The sequence below is a fragment of the Psammomys obesus genome, unplaced genomic scaffold (genome assembly GCF_907164565.1).
Source record: "Psammomys obesus unplaced genomic scaffold, mPsaObe1.curated_primary_1811, whole genome shotgun sequence".
Taxonomy (NCBI): Eukaryota; Metazoa; Chordata; class Mammalia; order Rodentia; family Muridae; genus Psammomys; species Psammomys obesus.
The window spans coordinates 5,422,022-5,440,742 of NW_026596234.1; the positions used below are offsets into that span (position 1 = coordinate 5,422,022).

At 52.8% G+C, this 18,721-nt stretch overlaps 1 protein-coding gene across 1 annotated transcript in view; it reads left to right on the forward strand.

The window, feature by feature from the left end:
- The first annotated feature begins 649 nt into the window (after positions 1-649).
- The window catches only part of Bmp7 (bone morphogenetic protein 7), a 72,308-nt gene continuing 54,236 nt past the window's right edge, over positions 650-18,721 (forward strand). Inside the window, exon 1 of the mRNA XM_055596256.1 lies at positions 650-1,569. Within this exon, the coding sequence (XP_055452231.1) occupies positions 1,155-1,569 (415 nt within the window). The 5' untranslated portion in view covers positions 650-1,154. The remainder of the gene's footprint in view (positions 1,570-18,721) is intronic.

Here is an 18,721-nt window from a genome sequence, read left to right on the forward strand (position 1 = left end):
GAGAAAACAGGCTGTGTAAATCGAGATCCTCTCTGTGTGTGGGAGGGTGTGAAGTGTAGAAAAGAAAAAGGAACGTCTGTGGGGGGAAATAACCTTATCTCCAAATTATCTCTGCCCCTCCAGGAAGGTTCCCAGAGGAAGTGGCACCCGAGATGGGAGGGGCCCGGAGAGAACTTCTGAGGAGGAATGGCTAGGGCAACAGCAGGCTGGTGGGAGTGCGGAGGGGGTCTGTGTGACTAGAGCAAATGGAATGCTCGAAAGGGACGAGAAAGAGCCATGTCCAAGGGTGACCACCTCCAAGGAGTCTCCTGCGCTCCCTCCCCGATGCTTTCTCACCACAGGCCAACAGCGTCGCGGGTCTCACTTTGGCCACCTCCAGTGCTAGTCCCGAGAGGGCAGAGCCACCGCGGATTCTTCTCTCCGAACCCCTGCGGCGTCCGTCCCTGTACCGGACACCCGGTGGGCACTCAGTAAATATTTGTAGAGCGCCCTGGGAGGAATGAATGAAGCCATTGGGCCAGGCTTGGGGAGGGCGGGGCCGGGCGCAGGTGGGAGGCCGCGGGCGCGGGAGGGGCGTGGAGGTCGGTCCTCCCGCTCCTCCTCCCCCTCCTCCTCCTACCGGGCCCCAGCGCGCACAACTCCGGGGCTCCCGAGGCGGCTGGCGGGAGGCCGGGGCGCGCAGGGCTGGAGCAGTGACCCGGGACCCCTGTTCTGGGCACTGGAGGTCAGAAGAGGGTTTGTCGCCGGTGCCTGCCCGCCCGAGCGCGACAAGAGCGGGAGGAGGGAGAGAGGGCTCGCCCGGCGCCCAGCCGCCTCCCCGGCACTAGCTCTCGGGACTTGTAGGTCTGCAAGCTGCTGCTCCTCCCACCCCGGCCCGCCTCCTGGCTCTCTCGCTCGCTCTCTGGAGCTGCCGTACTAGCCGTGCGGTGTGTCCCGGCGAGTGAGGGCCTCGGGGCCCCGGGCCAAAGCTGAGCAGAGGACAGGGGTGTCCCGGGCAGAGCGCAGCCGGCCGGGGAGTGGCCATGTGTGGCGAGGCCTCGGCGAAGCTTGTCTGCACCAAGTGACCTCGGATCGTGGACCGCTGCCCTGCCCCCTCCGCTGCCACCTGGGGCGGTGCGGGCCCGGTGCCCCGGATCGCGCGTAGAGCCGGCGCGATGCACGTGCACTCGCTGCGCGCTGCGGCGCCACACAGCTTCGTGGCGCTCTGGGCGCCTCTGTTCTTGCTGCGCTCCGCCCTGGCCGACTTCAGCCTGGACAACGAGGTGCACTCCAGCTTCATCCACCGGCGCCTCCGCAGCCAGGAGCGGCGGGAGATGCAGCGGGAGATTCTGTCCATCTTGGGCTTGCCCCATCGCCCGCGCCCGCACCTCCAGGGGAAGCATAACTCGGCGCCCATGTTCATGTTGGACCTGTACAACGCCATGGCGGTGGAGGAGAGCGGGCCGGACGGCCAGGGCTTTTCCTACCCCTACAAGGCCGTCTTCAGTACTCAGGGTCCCCCTTTGGCCAGCCTGCAGGACAGCCACTTCCTCACCGACGCCGACATGGTCATGAGCTTCGTCAACCTAGGTAGGTGGCGGTGGGAGGGTTATATCTCATTCGGAAGCCACTTTGGGACAGGGAGAGGGTCGCTGCCACCTTGGTCCACCTGACCATTTGCAAAGTATCAGTGCCCGCCAGGGACTCTCGCACCTGGGTCTTAGCGAACCCTAAGCTCTGTGCGTCCCAGGTAAGTCTTGTCGTCTCCGGTGGATTTGTAGGGGCTAACAGGAGGGAAGGACCGGCCCCCCGGTCTCTTTGACTGCTTCGCGGAGGGTTCATCTCACTCTGGGGCGGGAGGTGCCGGCCGGCCGCGGCTCATTTCAAAGCGCCGGCTGAGTCATGTGAGCTGAACCGGCCACAGCGGCCCGCGCTACCTGGATTTAAAGGGCCCTTGCGGGCAAACTGCTTTCCCGCCCTTCCTCCGCTCTTTTGAGCCCAGCTTGGCTCTGGCAACCCGCTCGTCCCCTATCCTTCCCCGCTCTGACCAGCCCTACCTGTCCCTTTGCGGTGCGCTCCGCGCGCGCTCGGAGTGCCGCGGGACTCCTCTCCCAGCCGCCTGTCGCCCACCTTTGGGCTCTCGGCTGGAGCCGAGGAAAGAGCGTTGCCATTGCGAGCTTTCTATTTTAAATATTTAATGATAGGTCCCGGGAGGGCAGAATCCATTTTCAGCGTTTATCACGTGTGGCGCGCAAACCACGGGTTTTGGCGATTGGGTAGCTGGGGACGTCGGAACAGAGGCCACCACGGAGTGGCTGGGGAACCCGCTTCCCTACTGGAGTCCTAGCCAACCCTGTGATGTGAAGCTGGGTTGCAGCTGGTCAAGGCGGTACCCACCGCATTTGTGCGCGCACAAGTATCTAACTTGCTCAAACTAACCCCTGGCTGTGTGCGCTGTGGGGCTTGATCCTCAAATATTTGGCTTTGGCGATAAACACGCCCTGATAGTGCCGTTTCCTGAGTCGCTTTTAATCTGCTTGTGGAAGCTGCTGAGAAAACTCCAAGTCAAGACACCACAATGAAGCTTGAGGGCCACCCCTCCCTCACTGGTCACCTGGGGTGCAAGAAGGGGTCTCTGGGAAGACAGGGTCCACAGTTAATCCTTTCAGCTCCAGATAAAGGCCCGGCAGTCCCTGGGAAGCCTTCATTGTCTGTCTTCATTAAAGGTCAAAAATATCAAATAATGAAGTAAGGATGGGGGTAAAGTGGGGTGATAGAGATCCCCAAACAATATAGATCACATTTAAATTCTCCTTGAACAATTGCTAAGAAGGGGCCCTGCTTTGGAACAGACTTCAGGCAGTGGAGATAGGAAAAGCCAGGTGCTGATCAACCTGAGACACCAGGAATTGCAGATTTTCGTGGGGGGGGGGTAGGGCTTAGGGTACTGGGAGATGGAGGCCATCTTTCACCATGACAATTTAAAAAAAATGTGGATTTATTACCAAAAACTAAAGAAGACTTCTCAATAGATGCTTAGCAGTATGTGGTCAGCGTGGATGTGGGAAGCCAGTGGGAAGCCAGGGTTAGTTAACAGGGCCCTTTTCCTGGGGTGAGGGTAGGAGCTTATGGCATCTTCTGTTCTCGCCTGTGATCTCCAGGAAGCCAGTGGATCCTAGCTGATGGTTCAGAGCCTTGCTGGGCTCATCAAGCAGCGATATATAATCCCTGACTTGGCTGACAGTCTCTGGGCTTCAGGTCAGGCAGTGTGGCCCCAGCTGGCCTCCTGCATCCCAGAGAGCCAGGTGGCTCCCAGGGCGGCTCCCAGGGCTCTTCTGGGAACTTAGCGGGGTGGTTGCGCCCCCCCTGGCCTTGGGTACAAGCTGGGACATGCTGGGGAGGCCACAGCTGGCTGGCTTCCTCTGGCTGCACACACACCTTTCAGTCCATTCTTTCATGTTGAAAGGACAAAGACTGGCTTGTCTGGGCCTCTTAATCAGTGGGGCTGGCTTTGGGCTTTTGTGGGACCGTCCTGACTTTCTCAGGCCTGGCTTTCTGGACCATCACCCTCAATTAGATAGCAGAGTGGCTTTTAACAGAACTCATGGTCCAGGGTCTTGTTTTCTTTCTCTTTTCTGTCCCTAAACTAGAGGTAATTAGGGGAAGCCCCAGACTGCAGCTGCTAAGAACTTGCGGTAGGTGCATCTTTAATCTCTGCTGGGCCACAGCACAGACATGAACCTCCTGTCCCTGTTGGTGTGACTTGGGGGTGGCAGCTGGGTGACTTGGAGAAGGGCAGTGTAACTGAAAACTTGTCCAGACCCTGAGTTTGCTGAGAAGACTTAGTCGGACTGTCAGTCACGTGGATCAGAAATAGACAAAGTTTTGGAGAGCCAAGTTTACCTTTTCTCCTGAGTGAGAAAGTCACTGAGTCCTATCAAACCACCCCTTGTCACCCTTACAGCACTTGGTGTTGGTGGCAGAGAGTGACTCCCCAGGCCTGCCAGCTCACGGACCCCTGCCTCAATCCTGAAGGCTTTTGCAGTCAACTGCCATTATCTTGTCTGCAGCCAAACTGGTTTTTATTCCTGTAAGTTGTTCTCCCTGGAATTTGAGCAGTTTGCCAGGCCGAGTGGGATCTCCACTGGAGGAAAATTTACAACAAAACCAGGTGCTGCATGTGAGGACTTGACCATCCCAGAAGATAAAGACCAGCCCACACCATAAAGCCCCTAGAAAAGCCAGCAAGCTGCTTGCCTAGGACACCCATCTTCCCCGCTCCGGCCCTTGAGTTCAATGGCAGGATCTGTAAACTGGTTTGGATTAACAAGCCCCCTACTCCTCTGGGTAGACTTCATTTGGAATTCAAAACAGGCCACATCTCTCAAAACAGTCCCCAGGCGAAGCTGATCCTGCAGGGACTGAGTCTAGCCATTAACCCGGACCACTCTTCCTTTGGAAACCCCAGCAGTTGTGTTCAGAATCTTCTAGAAAGCCAACTGGCTTGGAGAGGGTGTGTGGGACTCCTGTTTATCTCTGGACCAGGTTAGGAAGGAATGAAATTTGTTTAATCTTCGAAGCTAAGTTAGAAAAAGGAGACGGTTAGAACCCTGTCATTATTGTAGCCAGCACATAAAAGTGGCTTTTGTTAACTTGTTCTGGGAAGCAGAGGCGAGGCCTAGCAGTTTGATTTTCACTTTACCCCATCTGGCTGTCCTTTCTGTAGACAAGTGTTTGGCGTTAAGATCTCTCCTTTACCCCTCGGAACAGGCCCTACCACTGGGGAGTAGTAGGGAAAGGTTCTGTTACAATTTAAACACGTCCTTTGGGGAGTGCTTCACAGAGCATGGCTGCAGGCGCCTGCAGCTGTAAGCTGGCCCGCCTTAGAATTTGGAAGGGGCTCCTTCGCATTCCAGCCCTTTCTGGTTAGCAGGGGAAGGTTAATAGAGATGTCACATGGCTTCCCCCTTCGCCTTTCTCTCTCTCTCTCTCTCTCTCTCTCTCTCTCTCCTCTCTCTTCTCTCTCCAGATCAACTTCACCATAGGGGTGCACCAACAGCTGTGTTTTCAGTAACCCTTTCAAAATCACTTTTAAACCTCATTTTCCTGGGTCTATAAATCAAAGATTCCCCCCTCCTCCCCTTTTCCCAAGGATATTATGTGACCCAGATTTGAACTGTTTTGGATCTTTTGTGTATTTCCCTTCTGCAATCAAGGCAGGCTCAGGCCGGGCCCTGGATGGCAGCTCAGATGGCTGGTTTGGGTTTTTATCCCAGCGCAGTCATTTGGGTCTGAGATTCCCTCAGAAGGTGGGAGGCAGGCAGTGCAGAGAAAGAGTGGTTGATTGTTTTCCTGCACGGAGAAAAGAAAGTGAGACCCTCTGAGACCCAGCTCTGGAGAACTTGGTTGGGGCCTTACCTCAGCAATGATGGTGGCAGCCTGTGAGCCTTTGCCTAGATAAACACAGAGGGTGGACGATCCCCTGACCACTGGCATGCCTGTGATGTGAGCGCATGTCAGATGCTGAACTGGGGGACAAGGGATGATTTCATCGCAGGCAGAGTCCCTCGGATGTTGATTGATCGCCCCGATCACTTTCATATCTCGCCCACCCCGTCTGCTAAGGTCATATTTGGCCCTCATCGAGCCTCACAGTGTCCTCCGGCTGCCTTCTCCACCCTTCCCGCCCTGCCCCTTCGAGTAGCTGTGGAATGGAGAAGCCTTCCCACCCAGCAGCAATCTGGTGCTGTGCAGCCGTGGTGGGGCCCATGGACACGCAGGGGATGTGGCTGGCCGTTGAACAGCTTGCCTTCACGGGCCCTGCTGTGTCTCTGGGGTCAGGGCGCAGGCAGGGATGTATAGGATCTGTCTTGTTGTTGTCAGGAGGAATGTACTCGGGGATTAGCGGGAGAGCGTGGTGGTGGGAGGGAGCCCCAGCTGTGTACACTTATTATAAAAGATTTAAGTCCCACTGGTAAAATCAATATATTGAATTGCACAGCTCTCTGCTTTTAATTAGTTTAAATCAAACGTGCCCATGCTGTTTTGCCTTCCCTTGCCTCTATGGGGTGAGGAAACACCAATATTTACATAGAAACTGATAACACGTTCAGCTTCACGCACTCCAATGGCCCATGCTTGATGGATCCCAGATCGATGTGACTACGGGAGGGATGATGTCAGCGGGATGAGGGACATCGGTGATGCCTAGGTCTCGGATCCCCGATGTTGGGACGGACGCAGAAGGTGTGTGTTCAGGGGCAGTGTTGGTGAGCTTGAACTTCCGACAAAGTAGCTTACTTTCTGTATAGGTAGTCAGAAAAGCTGAGATTCACCAATTGGCTCCGTAGAACATTCTTGCAAAACCGTTCGGGGGCTCCGCCAGCATGTGGGGTTCTTTGTGCCGGGGCAGCTCAGGGCACATGCTTTATTTATTCCAGAACTCAACTTCCTAGTCCCTGCAACTGTTTGTAGAGGCAGGAGGGCTTGCTTTGCAAGCAATAGTGTGCACCACCATGGCTTTTGTGTGAGCCAGTGGGTATTAGCTGTGTGCTCAGCTGGGATTGAATTCCCGGGATTTTGCAAATGGCATTTGACAAATACTATTTGACAAAAAATGTGACTTGGTATTTCTTAATGTGGAACAGATATTTCACGGTTAACCTCCCCCGGGTTAAAAAAAAAAAAAATCGCTCGACCCCCAAGTGCAATGGCAGTGCAGATGAATGCCAGGACTGGGCTGGGTACTTCCTCTCTCCAGGATGGACTGTTTATGATTTGGAGGATGTCAGGAGTGCATGGAGCCTGACACGCCCCGTTGTGAAGCTCAGAGTAGCATGTGCCAGGCTGTCCTTTCAACATTTGTGTCGGAAGGCATCTCGGGGAGCGGCGCAAAGCCTCCGCTGATCCCCGAGGAGTGGATCGAATTAATGAGGCCTCAGCGAGCACCAGGGTTTGGGTAACTGCTTTATTGTTTGGGAACCAGAGTGCTTATAATCTGGTTCCTGTACCAACATGTTTAACGTGTGTTAATGCATTTCCAAACTGGAGCCTCTCAGCACAGCCCTGCTTTTCATTAATTGATGTCAGTAGCATGGTACAGTATTTCAAAGGGCCGGCCAAGCATAAACTGTGTTTCCAATTTCCTTCCTTTCCTGTGTTTGGGATGCCATTGTTAATTTGTTCCCATGCAGGAGCTGGGGCTGCCAACCGGCTTTCTATAAAGGGCTTCACAGTGACGGCTTCCAGCCCTTGCTTATGCTCTGGCCGCCTGGCCAAGTTTCCTGACACTTTGCAGTTAATTCTGGATGATCTATGGGGTGGGGGGTTGGGGGCTTCCCTGCCATGGAACGGAAGTTCTTGGTGACAGCGGTGGGTGTGGCTTGGCAAGGGATCCCTGAGGAACATCCACAGTAATTCTCTTCAGACACGGCTTAAACCCGTGCGCCTGTTTCCGCCGTGGTAGAAGAGTGGCCGTGTGACCTTGGGCAAGCTACTTTAATGTCTCTGAGTCTGTCCCCTCATTGTCAAGAAAACACAAGTCCCGCCAACCCAAAAATAGTAGGTGTACTTCTTGTTGGGGTGGGCAAAGCCATATTCCTTTTGTTATGTTAGTCTAAATTTCAGTTAAAAATTGTTATTATAGTTATCAGGCAGGAGGAGCACCTGGCGCAGGGAGGTTAGAAGGCAACCTGTGGAAGCCAGTTCTCGGCTTCTGCCGTGATGGTTTTGGAGATCAAGCTCATTTGGTCAGGCTTGGCAGCAAGTGTCTCTACCTGCTGAGCCATCTTGCCCGCCTTTACATTTAAGTTGTTTTTTTTTTTTTAAAGAGATTATTTTGTTTTTCCTATGTGTGTGTGTCTGTGTGAGTGTATGAACGTATGCACGCGTACTCACACATGCTCACCCAGGCCAGAAGAGGATGCGTGATCCCTCAGAGTTGGAGTTACAGGCATTTGTGAACCTCCCTATGTGGGTGCTGGGGTCACAACTCTGAGATTCATGACTGAGCACTAAGCACCCTTCAGCCGAGGTGTCTAAGTACTTGACTGTAGTGCTGCTCTGTCCCCTTGGTCGGCAGAGCTCTTGTCTAGCACACAGGAGGTCCTGGGTGTGATCCCCAGTGCCACAACAAGTCAGGTGTGTAATGCCAGCACTTGGGAGGTAGAGGGAAGAAGATAGGAGTGCAAGGATAGCCTTGGCTATGGGACATGTTCAAGGCCAGCCTGGGCTACATAAGGATCTTCTATCTTTCAAAAAAAAAAAAAAAAAAAGTGTATAGTTACTGAGATCAAGTATTTGAAATGTAAGGAAATGGCCCCAGGTGAGTTTCCCCGTTTGTTTGTTTTTTTTTCAGAGACTTAGAAACTGACTTTCTCCATCATTCCACTTGGATCAGCAAAGCCACGCCCCATGATGCCATCGGGCACAAATGGGAGCAGAGCACCAAACTCACCCATGGTAAACAGAGCAAATGCTGACTCTTTTTCTGGATTTTAACATCTGTGGTTATTTAAAAAAGAAAACAACAAAACAAATCACTACCTGGGAGAGCAAAATGGAGTAAGGGGTCTGCATAGAAACTTCAAATAAAAACTTATTCCAACATGAAAAAGTTTAATTAAAAAAGAAATCTCATTACTCAAGTATTTCTTCCCACCCCTTTCTGGAAGCCGGTCAAAGTACAAACAATCTTTCCCTTCGGGGGAGTGACAAGGCCGGAGCATTCATTAACTGAGCCTGCAGCTTCCCACTTGTGATTGGAGCAGGTGCAAGGCTCCCCTGCTTCCCGCAGCTGGGTCTGTGCAGACGACATCAATAAAGCCTGGTGTGGATTCCGAAGAGGCCAGAGGAGCAGAGATCACGTCCGAGGCCTGAGGCAGATGTGGGGCTCCTCCCGGGGCCCCACAGATTTCCTTCAGCTCTCTTGGAGAGTCCAACGAGATGCATAGATTTCTCAGCATCCCTGAGACCACAGGTTCGGTCCTGTCTTTATCTCCCCAAAGCCCTTAGGCTTCCACCTCTGTAGTCATGCTTGATTAAATTTGTCTGTGAGTCGGAACTTGTGCTCTTTCTAAGGGCTTGTGTGTTCTGAGGCCTGAGAATTCTTACCGTCTCCGCGCACTGTTGCTATCATGTGGCTCTAAATGCTACACCCCGTGTCTGACAGACCAGGTGCTCACCTGCCAGTGACTTCACACGGTCATGCTCGTTCGAACACACACGCACGAATGTACATGCAGATACAGGCGCAAACACATTCATGCATGCACTTGCAAAAACATGTTCACATACGTGTGCATATCCACACATGTGCACATCTACAGACAGCCTAGGGTGGGTGTCTGGTTGCTTTGGCTGTTGATGAAGGACTCTCTCCTTGATTGTTTTCTCAGCCCTCCTCACTGCCTTGCCCAGGTCCCAGGGTGCACCACGTGTTCACATGTTGGTCATCTGCGTCTGTGTACACGGGAGGGGTGATGACATTCCAGTCAGAGTCCTGCAACTGTGACTGATCTCGTGGCCCCTCCCTGGTACATTTTGAGAACACAGCCTATGTAGGCGCAAAGTGTGTAAGCAAAGTGTGTAATGAGCAGTATGTTGGGAGATGTTTGCTTTCGAAAGGCATAGATGAGAGTAGCGCTGCAAGCAGGAGCCCCGGAGAGGAAAACAACACCAAATCGGTGTGTTTATTGTCAGGAATTGAATGTGAACTGTCCCCCCGCCAGCTCGTGTGTTTGAACACCTGGTGCCCAGCTGGTGGGGGAGTTTCAGGAGGTTGTGGAGCTGTTTGGGGACGACTTAGGGTTTATGGGTGAGAGCCGAGTGATGAGGACGCCGCTGGTGCTGTTTCCCCAGAAGGTACCAGCTGTCCCTGGTCCCCAGGTCTGGGTCTGAGTGGAGAACTCCCTCCTCACAGGCCTTATGGTTTCTCACACCCCACAGGACTTGTGTGGCTGAACCTAGACACCAACCCCCCTCTGAAAAGAGTCAGGATGAGCCTGCAGATTTAGAGCTAGCTCTCTGAGTAGCCCTTTAATTCGGCTTCCCCCTGCCTCAGCCCTGCCCCTTCTACTATCTCTTGGTTTTCTGCAGGATTAGTGCCATGGGGCAACCTTACCTGGTAAGTGTGGGTTGTGCCTTTGAGTGAGCACAAGCCTCTCTGGGCTGGGAGGGGCCATGGAGGACCATGATACAGTCTACCTGGAAATAGATGGAAATAGACACTAGGCCTTGACCCTGACTTTGTGGTCTCAGGGTGAGAAAAAGAGAAGCAGGCACACCTCGCTCCCTGTGGCTGTCTATCCTGAGTGTAATAAGACCTCTTTGTGTCATTATGGCTAGAAAAGGATTGTCAGGGAGAAGGGCCTGTGCGTCCATAAGTGGGGCCTACATGCGTCCTGTTGCCTCTGAGGAAACCCTAGGGCAGCTACAGCAGTGTCTTTTAGTAGCCAGACCTCATAGTGTGGGAAAGTCTGTGGAAACAGCCTCACCATGTGCCCAGAGCTTCCAGGGACAGTTGTGTTGTGATCAGGATGCCCTCTAACACAGAGCTGAGTTCCTTTCTTTGTGTGTGTATGCGCCCAGGCACGTGGTATGTATGTATGTATTTTGAGGAGCACCTCAGATGTCTCTGGGAACAAATGCAGCTGTGCAGCTCAAATGCAAAGACCACTCTGTCTTACATCCAGGATGACTTAGAACATGTCAGGAGAGAAGGTGAGGAGCAGAGGGTGTTTAGAGTGTGGCCATTTGTAGGCTCAGCACACAGGTTCGCTGCATACTGGGGGTGACTTCGGACTCTAGGCTTCCGTGTACTGTAGTGAGGCCCTTTCCTGAGTGTGGGAAAGGACTCACGACCTTCAGGGTGACAGCTGCTGGTCTAGGTGACAGCAAGGGGGAAAGACCAGGAACACACATCTTGGTTGAACTCCTTTCTCGTGTATGTATGTGTGTGTGTGTCTGTGTGTCTGTATGTGTGTTTGTGCATGTGACATATGCATTTGCACACTTGTGTTTGTGTGTGTGCCTATGTCGAGGTGTGTCTATACTTGTGTGTGGAAGAACATGAGGTATCTTTCTTTCTCAATAACTCTCTACCTTCCTCCCCACCCCGAACCTGGAACTGGACATTGGGAGGCTGACAGATCAGTGAGCTCCAGGGATCCATTTGTCTTTCCTTTCCCGTTGCTGGGGTAATAGGTGTGTGTCTCGTATAGCTTTGTTTGTGTGGATGATCCTAAGTCTGGTCCTCAAGCTTGCATGGCAGCCCCTTTACTGACTGAGGCAACTCCCCAGCCTTCAAGTTTTCCTTCCTTTATCAGTAAGAAGGCAGGGGGAAATCAGCATGAGGTCCTGGGGCAGGATCTTGGCCAGGAAAGCAGTGAAGCCAAAGCCAGCACTCCCAAAGCTCCTAGCATTCAGGTTGGGTAGCACACCAGCTCTGAGATCCCCTTGTAAGTCTCATTATTCCAAAATTATTTATTTTATATTTTAAAGAATGTCACCTCTTGTGGGCACATGGATTCCTGGCATGTGTGTCGCTACAGTTTTGCTATGTGCTTTAGCGTGTCCCAAGCCCGGGCACACCAGACCAGATCCTACTGGAGATGCCCGTGAGGTACAGTCGGCATCAGGTCTCAAGGTTCTCTGTGGCAAGGCAGCCCCTCCCGGCTGCTCAGGGTGGTGCTGTGGTATCATGCCTCAAGGGTCAATAACCAATCAGTCCTCAGACCCATTAGCACAAAGAGGGGGAGCAAGCAACTGGAGCCTCAGTGGGGCAGTGCCCGGAGACATTTAAAGCTCCCCTGCCTGTTTGGAAAGTGCTTAGAATAAAGCAGACATTTGTTCATGGGGCAGGGGCTGTCTGCGGTCTTTCCATTTACTTCTCATTCTTGAACTTTGTAAAACACAGCCCCACTCCTTCCCCGTCTCAAGTTCCACTTTCTGACTGACTTGACCTTAACATTCGTTGAGAGACAAGCCCTTAAAAATGGCAGTGGGCCTGGAACCTTCCAGGGCCAGTAAATGTTTATGGGATGGAGGCACTGGTTGGTCATTCCCCTCAGGAGGAAACAATAAATGAAGTGAACCCGCTCTGGGTTGTTTTAATGTATCAGTGGGGGCTGGGTAGGTGGAGAGGAGCGTGGGGAAGGGGGTTTGGGAGGAATATTGGGGCCAGTGTGGCTCAGCGTCCTGGAAACATGGAGGTACCCTTTGTAGGCAGTACAGGGTTGCTGTGCATCTCATCTGTGGGCTCACCATGCTCAACCATTTCCTAGGCCTCCACACAAGATGCAAGGAGCGCCTCTGTCCCAAGTCTTGACACCCAGTTGTATCCCCAGTCCTGGCTAAGTATCCTCCGGGTGAGGGGAAGACGTTCCTCCCAGTTCAAAACCACTGACTACGAGGTGGTTTTTCACAAGTTTAGAGAGTTAGCTGCAGTTTTGCAGCAGCCAAGCAAAGAGTGGGGATAGCATATTCTTGGGGGCAGGTTGCTTTCTATCTGTAATGAAGGAAGGCTACACTGAGAATGGAGCCACTTCTGGATCCTGCTGTCTTCCTGAGAGACACCCCAGAGGCCAAGGTAGAGGGAGACACCCTGAGAACCCTCGACCAGCTATTCTCTCTCTGGAGCCCAAAGAGATGGTCCTGTTCCTGCCCATAGGCTAAAGATGCTTAAATGCACACCTGGACCTGTTGGTTGCCTGGACCCATTCTGGGTCCACCCATGAGTTCTTTTCCAGCTTCTGCAGGAGGAGGCTGGGTGTCCTAGCCAAGTGATTCTTTGGGGAATGGACAAGATGGGTAAGCCAGCTTCCTCCGGGCTTCAAAGACCGCCTTAGACCTCAGCTGGTGTCAGATCATAGCCCAAGGCTCAGCCTCGCGACTCACTTGTTTCCCTACACCCTGTGACCTCAGAACAGTTTGTTCATCTAAAACACGAGGTAAATAATCAGAAGTAACGATTACCCATAACCCAAGTGTCAGGGGTGCTGAATAAATGTTTTGCAGGCACACTGGCTGGGTGTGTTCTCCGGGGCCATCTTCAGTCTACAGTGGCCTGCCAGTGTGGCTTTGTCAGACTTTGTGGTGACTGAATCCTGAGTGTCTCCTGCCTGGCCTGCCACAGGCATTTGTGGGTCCCTGTATCCCCTGTTGCTGTTCCCAACTCGGCACATCATCTTTCTGTGGGGGCTTTCTCCCCCTTCTCAGAGCACCTCCTTTCTGGCTTGGTTGGGCGTATATCTCATGTGAGTCCCCAACCTCCCACCCCAGGGCAGTACTGCAACCCACCTGGCCTTTCCCCCAAGTGCTCAGGTCTCTGTGTTCTATACCTGTAGACTTTTCGAATAATTTTTCGTAAGCAGCCCAGTTCTGAGGTCCTCTCCTGCTCCGTGGGAGATCCTTTTTTTTTTTTTTTTTTTTCTTTTGAGCTTAAGGACTTGGTCCATCTGGAGTTGACCCTGCTGCCTGACCCTGGGGGCTGGGTTGATAGGAGGAGAGAGGAGACTGGTGTGTGCCCACTGCAGCCGGAGACCTCCATGTGTCATTAACTCATCTGGCTCTTGAGTGCAAGCTATGAATGCGGCCAGGGTCCTCAGCATGGCGCCTCAGCACTACATCTGGGCCACTGGAGGGAGGTGGCATGCCTGCGCAGAGAGATCCTGGCTCAGACAGAAGCTTGCCTGTGTTGACAGGGCACGAGGCAAAACAGGAAGTTGGTGTTATCACACTGGGCTGATCCTGTTACACTAGAAAGTTATCTCTTGGCTGATTAAGATCTGCCATTGGTCAGGGTTTTTAAAGAAACAGCGCTGGGGACCAGCTGGAGGAGTGCCCCAAATAGGGTTTCCCTAGAAGATGTAGCCTTCCTTGACTCTCAAGTCACACTGGGTCATAAGGAAACATCTTGCTGCAAGCAAGGGCAGAAAGGCGCGTCTGGCCTCTAGCCAGCTATGCTCATGGAAGACAGAGAGAGGTTAAGCTGGCTGTCGGGAGCCATGTTCAGTGGATTAAATGTCATCTCCCTCTTGGGTTTTCCTCCATTGCATACTTATATTTAGGAAGGTACGCATGTGTGATTTTGCTGTAGGTGTGGGTAAGTAGAGCCCAAGCTAGCTTCCAAAGGCTGTGACACAGCAGTGTGCCACTGTGAATGTACAAAGAAACTGGCTGCATTTGATGCTTCTTTTGTGTTTATCAGTACTGGAGACAGAACCGGGGCCTTGAACCTGCTGGCTTAATGCTCCACCTCTGAGCGATGCCCTTAGCACACTGCTATTAACCAGACCCAACTCTCTGCACTCCCCAGACTGATGGCTCTTTCTCCTGAACCCCAGATCCAAAGGCCTTGAAGACCCAGCAGAAGTTCAGCATTTGCTGCTGACATGACCAGCAGAATGCTTCCAGTGTCCTTCCACAGGGCAAAAGCTCTCCACAGTGACCAAAGGAGGCCAAAGTCCTGTCCCCCAGGCAGAAGTACAGCTGGATAGGTCTCTGTCTGAGTCCCGCTCAGAGACCCTTGACAGCTGTCAGAGTATTCACAAGGGCAAGTTGCCTTGAGTGTCATTGAGAGTCTGGTTCATGTTTGAGCCATGTGGAAAAGGCTTCTGCCTGAGAGCCGCTGGAGAGGTCCCAAACCCTGGCAGACCCTTCATCGGTGGGTGGGGTCTAGCCTCACCTCCTCTGCTCCTTGTTCCCCTGGGGGATGCTGGGACAGGGCCTGTGTGTCTGTTTCTTCTGATGGATGGTGGGGAAGGAAGAGGAAAGGAGGGAGAAGCTATTCATAGGATGCTTTCTGGCCTGCCTGTGCCTGCTGGAAATAGAAGCTCATTTGTTAGAACTCTCTCGTTATGGACATCCTCAGCTCAATAATGAGCACTTATTTGGTGGTGGTTGCGGGGTGGGGGGGTGGGGAGGATCAGCACCTTTCCAAAAGTTAAGAAAGGACACACCAGGCCAACACCTGTGGAGTCCTGGAGAGCATGTTGAACAGAGGCTTCCACCACTGTCACTGACTTATGGTAGACAGACCATAAGTCCTTTCTGCCTCTCTGCTACCTGGCCTACTGGAGCAAACAGCAACTCGTGACATCACCTCCCCCACCCCTTTGCTTGCTCAGCTTCCCTTGCAGCTTGAAATGGCCTTGGGATGTTATTCTAATTAGCAGACACAACAGGAAACCTGCTGGTTGGACAACAGGCAAGGAGGTGGTTCAGAAAAAAAAATATTTTGCTTCCCACTGAGTGGCTGCCAAGCAAACAAAACTTTGTCTTCTTCTTCCTTTCCTTGCCTCTTGTGTTGTTGGTGCCGGGACAGCTCTTTTGTGACTAAACAGTGGCAAAGTGGAAAAAAAAAATAGAGAAAAGAAACAAGTTACTGATGATGTGGCCCAGCTTCCGAATTTAACATAACTTTTGGAATGAGACTTGAGGCTATCATGATCACATGCTCTCCCATGACTCAGTTGGTTTAGAAGGTAGATCTTACCACACAGATGGGTGGCAGGGAGTCGGCCTCTGGTCCCCTGTGGCCTCGCTGGGGATATGGGAGTGTTGTGCCTCTTCTCCAACTGCAGCTGGCTTAGTCATTATAATAACGAGCAGTTTACTTGTACCCGGTCTCCTCTTGGTTACCGACTTGGCTTATAGTGTCTTATTTTTGTAACGGATACGCATGAACACTTGGATCAAGGGATGAGATGTGGGGGTGCCCTCCACCCTGGAACCCCGTGTTCTCATGCCCAGTGGACACCACTCTCTGCATCTAAGCATCATGTAAATCATGTGAAGGATTTGCCAATCCTTTTTTAATGGCAGATTCTCCAGGAGCCCTGCATGGGGAGGGGCCCTGCTTGTAGCAAAACGAGCCTGTCTGTGGCTTGGCATGTGTCTGCAGTCGGAAGGGCCTCTTCCTTCGTTCCAGAGTGGGTTAGGGCCTCCATGCAGCCTGGCTGGCCTGAACTCTTAACAGAGATCCCTCTGCCCTGCCTGTCTCTGTCTTGAATGCTAGGATTAAAGGCATGTGTGAGCAGCTAGGCTTGACTCCATAGTTTTTTGTAGCTCAGACCAGGAGTTGGAGAGTCATTTTTAGAAATGTGAGCTTGAGGAAGCGAGGGCCTTGAAGATTTCCAGTTTCCACCAAACCATCTCCAGCCGTTCTGGTGTGATCTCTACACACCTCTGCACCAGCCCTTTTCCAGGGATGACAGCAATTCTCATGTCCATGGTTGGTGTGGGGGCCTGAGGTCAGTGCTACAGAAGACTCTTATTTTGAAGGGGAGGTGGAGCCTGCCTCTCTGTGAGGCACCTGCATCTCTGGGGCTAATGAGTTTAGGTTGATGGAACCCAGACCCCAGGAAGGATTATAAATTCTCATGTGATCTGACTTGCTGCTGAGTACCTGAAAGCAGCTGTGCCTGCCCAGCTGACCTGCAGCCCCAGCTGCCTGGGGCGGTCCAGGTCTCCCCATGCCCAGTGGGGAAGGAGGAGGCAACAGCCCCACTCCCACCTGGCCCCTGCCGGGCTGGCCGTATAGCGGGGACCTGATTCTGCTGCATTGCATGCTGGCCTCTGTTGTCTCCATTTTTACTACAGTCCATAAGTAGGAGCCTCTGTGTGGTGTTGTGTCACAGGGAAAAGCTGGGCCCTCTAGAGATGGGCTAACTTGTCCTGGGTGAGTCCCTGTCAGTGGTCGGGCAGAGGCTGTGTCCCATTGGACCGCCAGGCCCCCAGGAACACACGCAGCTTTTTTTCCTGAGTGGAACGGGGCCAGAAGTGGAGTTCTGGGCACTGTGGCACCTCTGCCACCTTCCCAGGGAAGCTGCTGACCACCTGGCTGATGAGTGGCAGGCAGAGAGGAGGTGAACAGAGGCGTGGAGGCAGCCATCTTTGAATGGACTGGAGGTTCCTCTGATGTCATGTATCCCAGTGGTTGTCAAAGCACGGTCCCCAGGCAGCACTGCCACTCTTGAGAATAGGCCATGTCCAACCTCAGACCCTGTTTGACCATGTTGCAAGTAAGGTTCAGCCAAAAGCGTGGTAACAGTCTGCTTCTGGCAGGAGCAGTCTTGACCCTCTGATGGCCCAGGTCACGGGGTCCAGAGCCAGAGCCACATGCCCTGATATGGAGCCAGCACGAACCCTAGCTCTGACTCACAGTAGAAACTGGTGTTAGTTTCCTGTGGGGCAGCAGATGAGCAGCCAAGTTCTAGACAGGAAAGGATGGAGGCTACAAGAGGGTAGTGATGAGCTGTGCATGCCAGGCTGATTTCTACCCAGCTGGGAAGGGACCAGAGGCCAAGGGCCAGGTGGGCCTGGAGCAGCGCCCTGCATGTGTCACCTGGGCATGTCTGACAACTGTCCGAACAATGACATTAGCCACTGTGTAGTGTGAGCATCTGTTTCCAGGGACCCCAGGACCTGAGCAGGGGTCTCCTTGCTTGCTGTGCAGGTAGAACCAGGAACATCAGTCTCCACCCCACACTCTCAAGTGGAGGTGTGCGTGTGTGCGTGTGCGCACGCATGTCGAGGCCAGAGGTTAATACTGGGTGCGGATTCTATTTCCTTCTTTTTGTGGGGGAGGGCCGGGTCCCTCACGGAACCGAGAGCTCATCAGTTTAGCTAGACCGACTGGTCAGTGAGCCTGAGAGATCCTCGTCTCTTCCCAGCACTGGCCTTCACTTTATCCACTGAGCCATCCCCACAGCCCTTCGGTGGAATTGTGACATCCACAGACCTTCTCACCTTTAAAGCCTCCTGTCTCTGAAGACGGACATCTTGTGTGTGCCACACACATGTCCCCCCTTCCCCTTTGCATCAACTCTACAGAAGTTGGCTGATTTGGAGCACGGGGCGTCCGATGCAGAGCAGAGCTGAGCCACAGAACTTTCCGTCGGGCAGGGACTCCACAGGCCACACGTGGCTGCTTAAGTTTAAATTAGATGCAACAACAAAAAGCAAAGCACCCAGCCACGGTGGCCACATGTGGTCCGTGGCAGCCACAGACAGCATGCACGGGTAGAGGCCTATCCTGAGCCACATGTGGGTCAGGTTGGTGGGGCTGGCAGGTTTGTCTGACATGACCCCACTGGAAGAGAAAGAGGACTTTGGGAGTGATGAAAGGCGTTGGGGTCCCACCCAGCTGGCTGATGGCCCAGATGGGAATCCAGGCCAGCATCCTTGACCTCTTGAGGTCTGGTTAGCTCAGTGCCTCTCAACACTGAACGATAACATCTGGGAGGCATTGTGGAACACGCCTGCAGCATCAGCGCTGTAGAGGTGGAGATGGGAGGACCAGGGGTTCAGGGCTTTACTTGGCTGCATAGCAAGTTCAAAGCTAGCCTGAGCCACAAGAAATTGCATCTAAAAAAAAACAAAAAATAAAAAACAAAAACCAAAAAAAACCAAAAAACAAACCAAAACCAAAAAATAAAAAAAAAAAAACAGAAATGGGCTTAGGGATGTAGCTGAGTGGTAGAGGGCTTGTGAGGGGTGTGTCTAACATTCTGGGCTTAATCCTGTTTTTGTAATTGATTGATAAACAAAGAGGAAAGAAAAGGAAGAAGAAATTAGAGTGGGTCTCACCGTTTTGCTGGGCTGTCCTTGGACCGGAAAGCTCAAGTGACTTCCTTTCCTCAACCCCTTTTATTTGTTTTTCAAGACAGGGTTTCTCTGTGTAGCCCTGGTTGTCCCCGTACTTACTCTGTAGGCCAGGCTGCCCTCAAACTCACAGAGATAG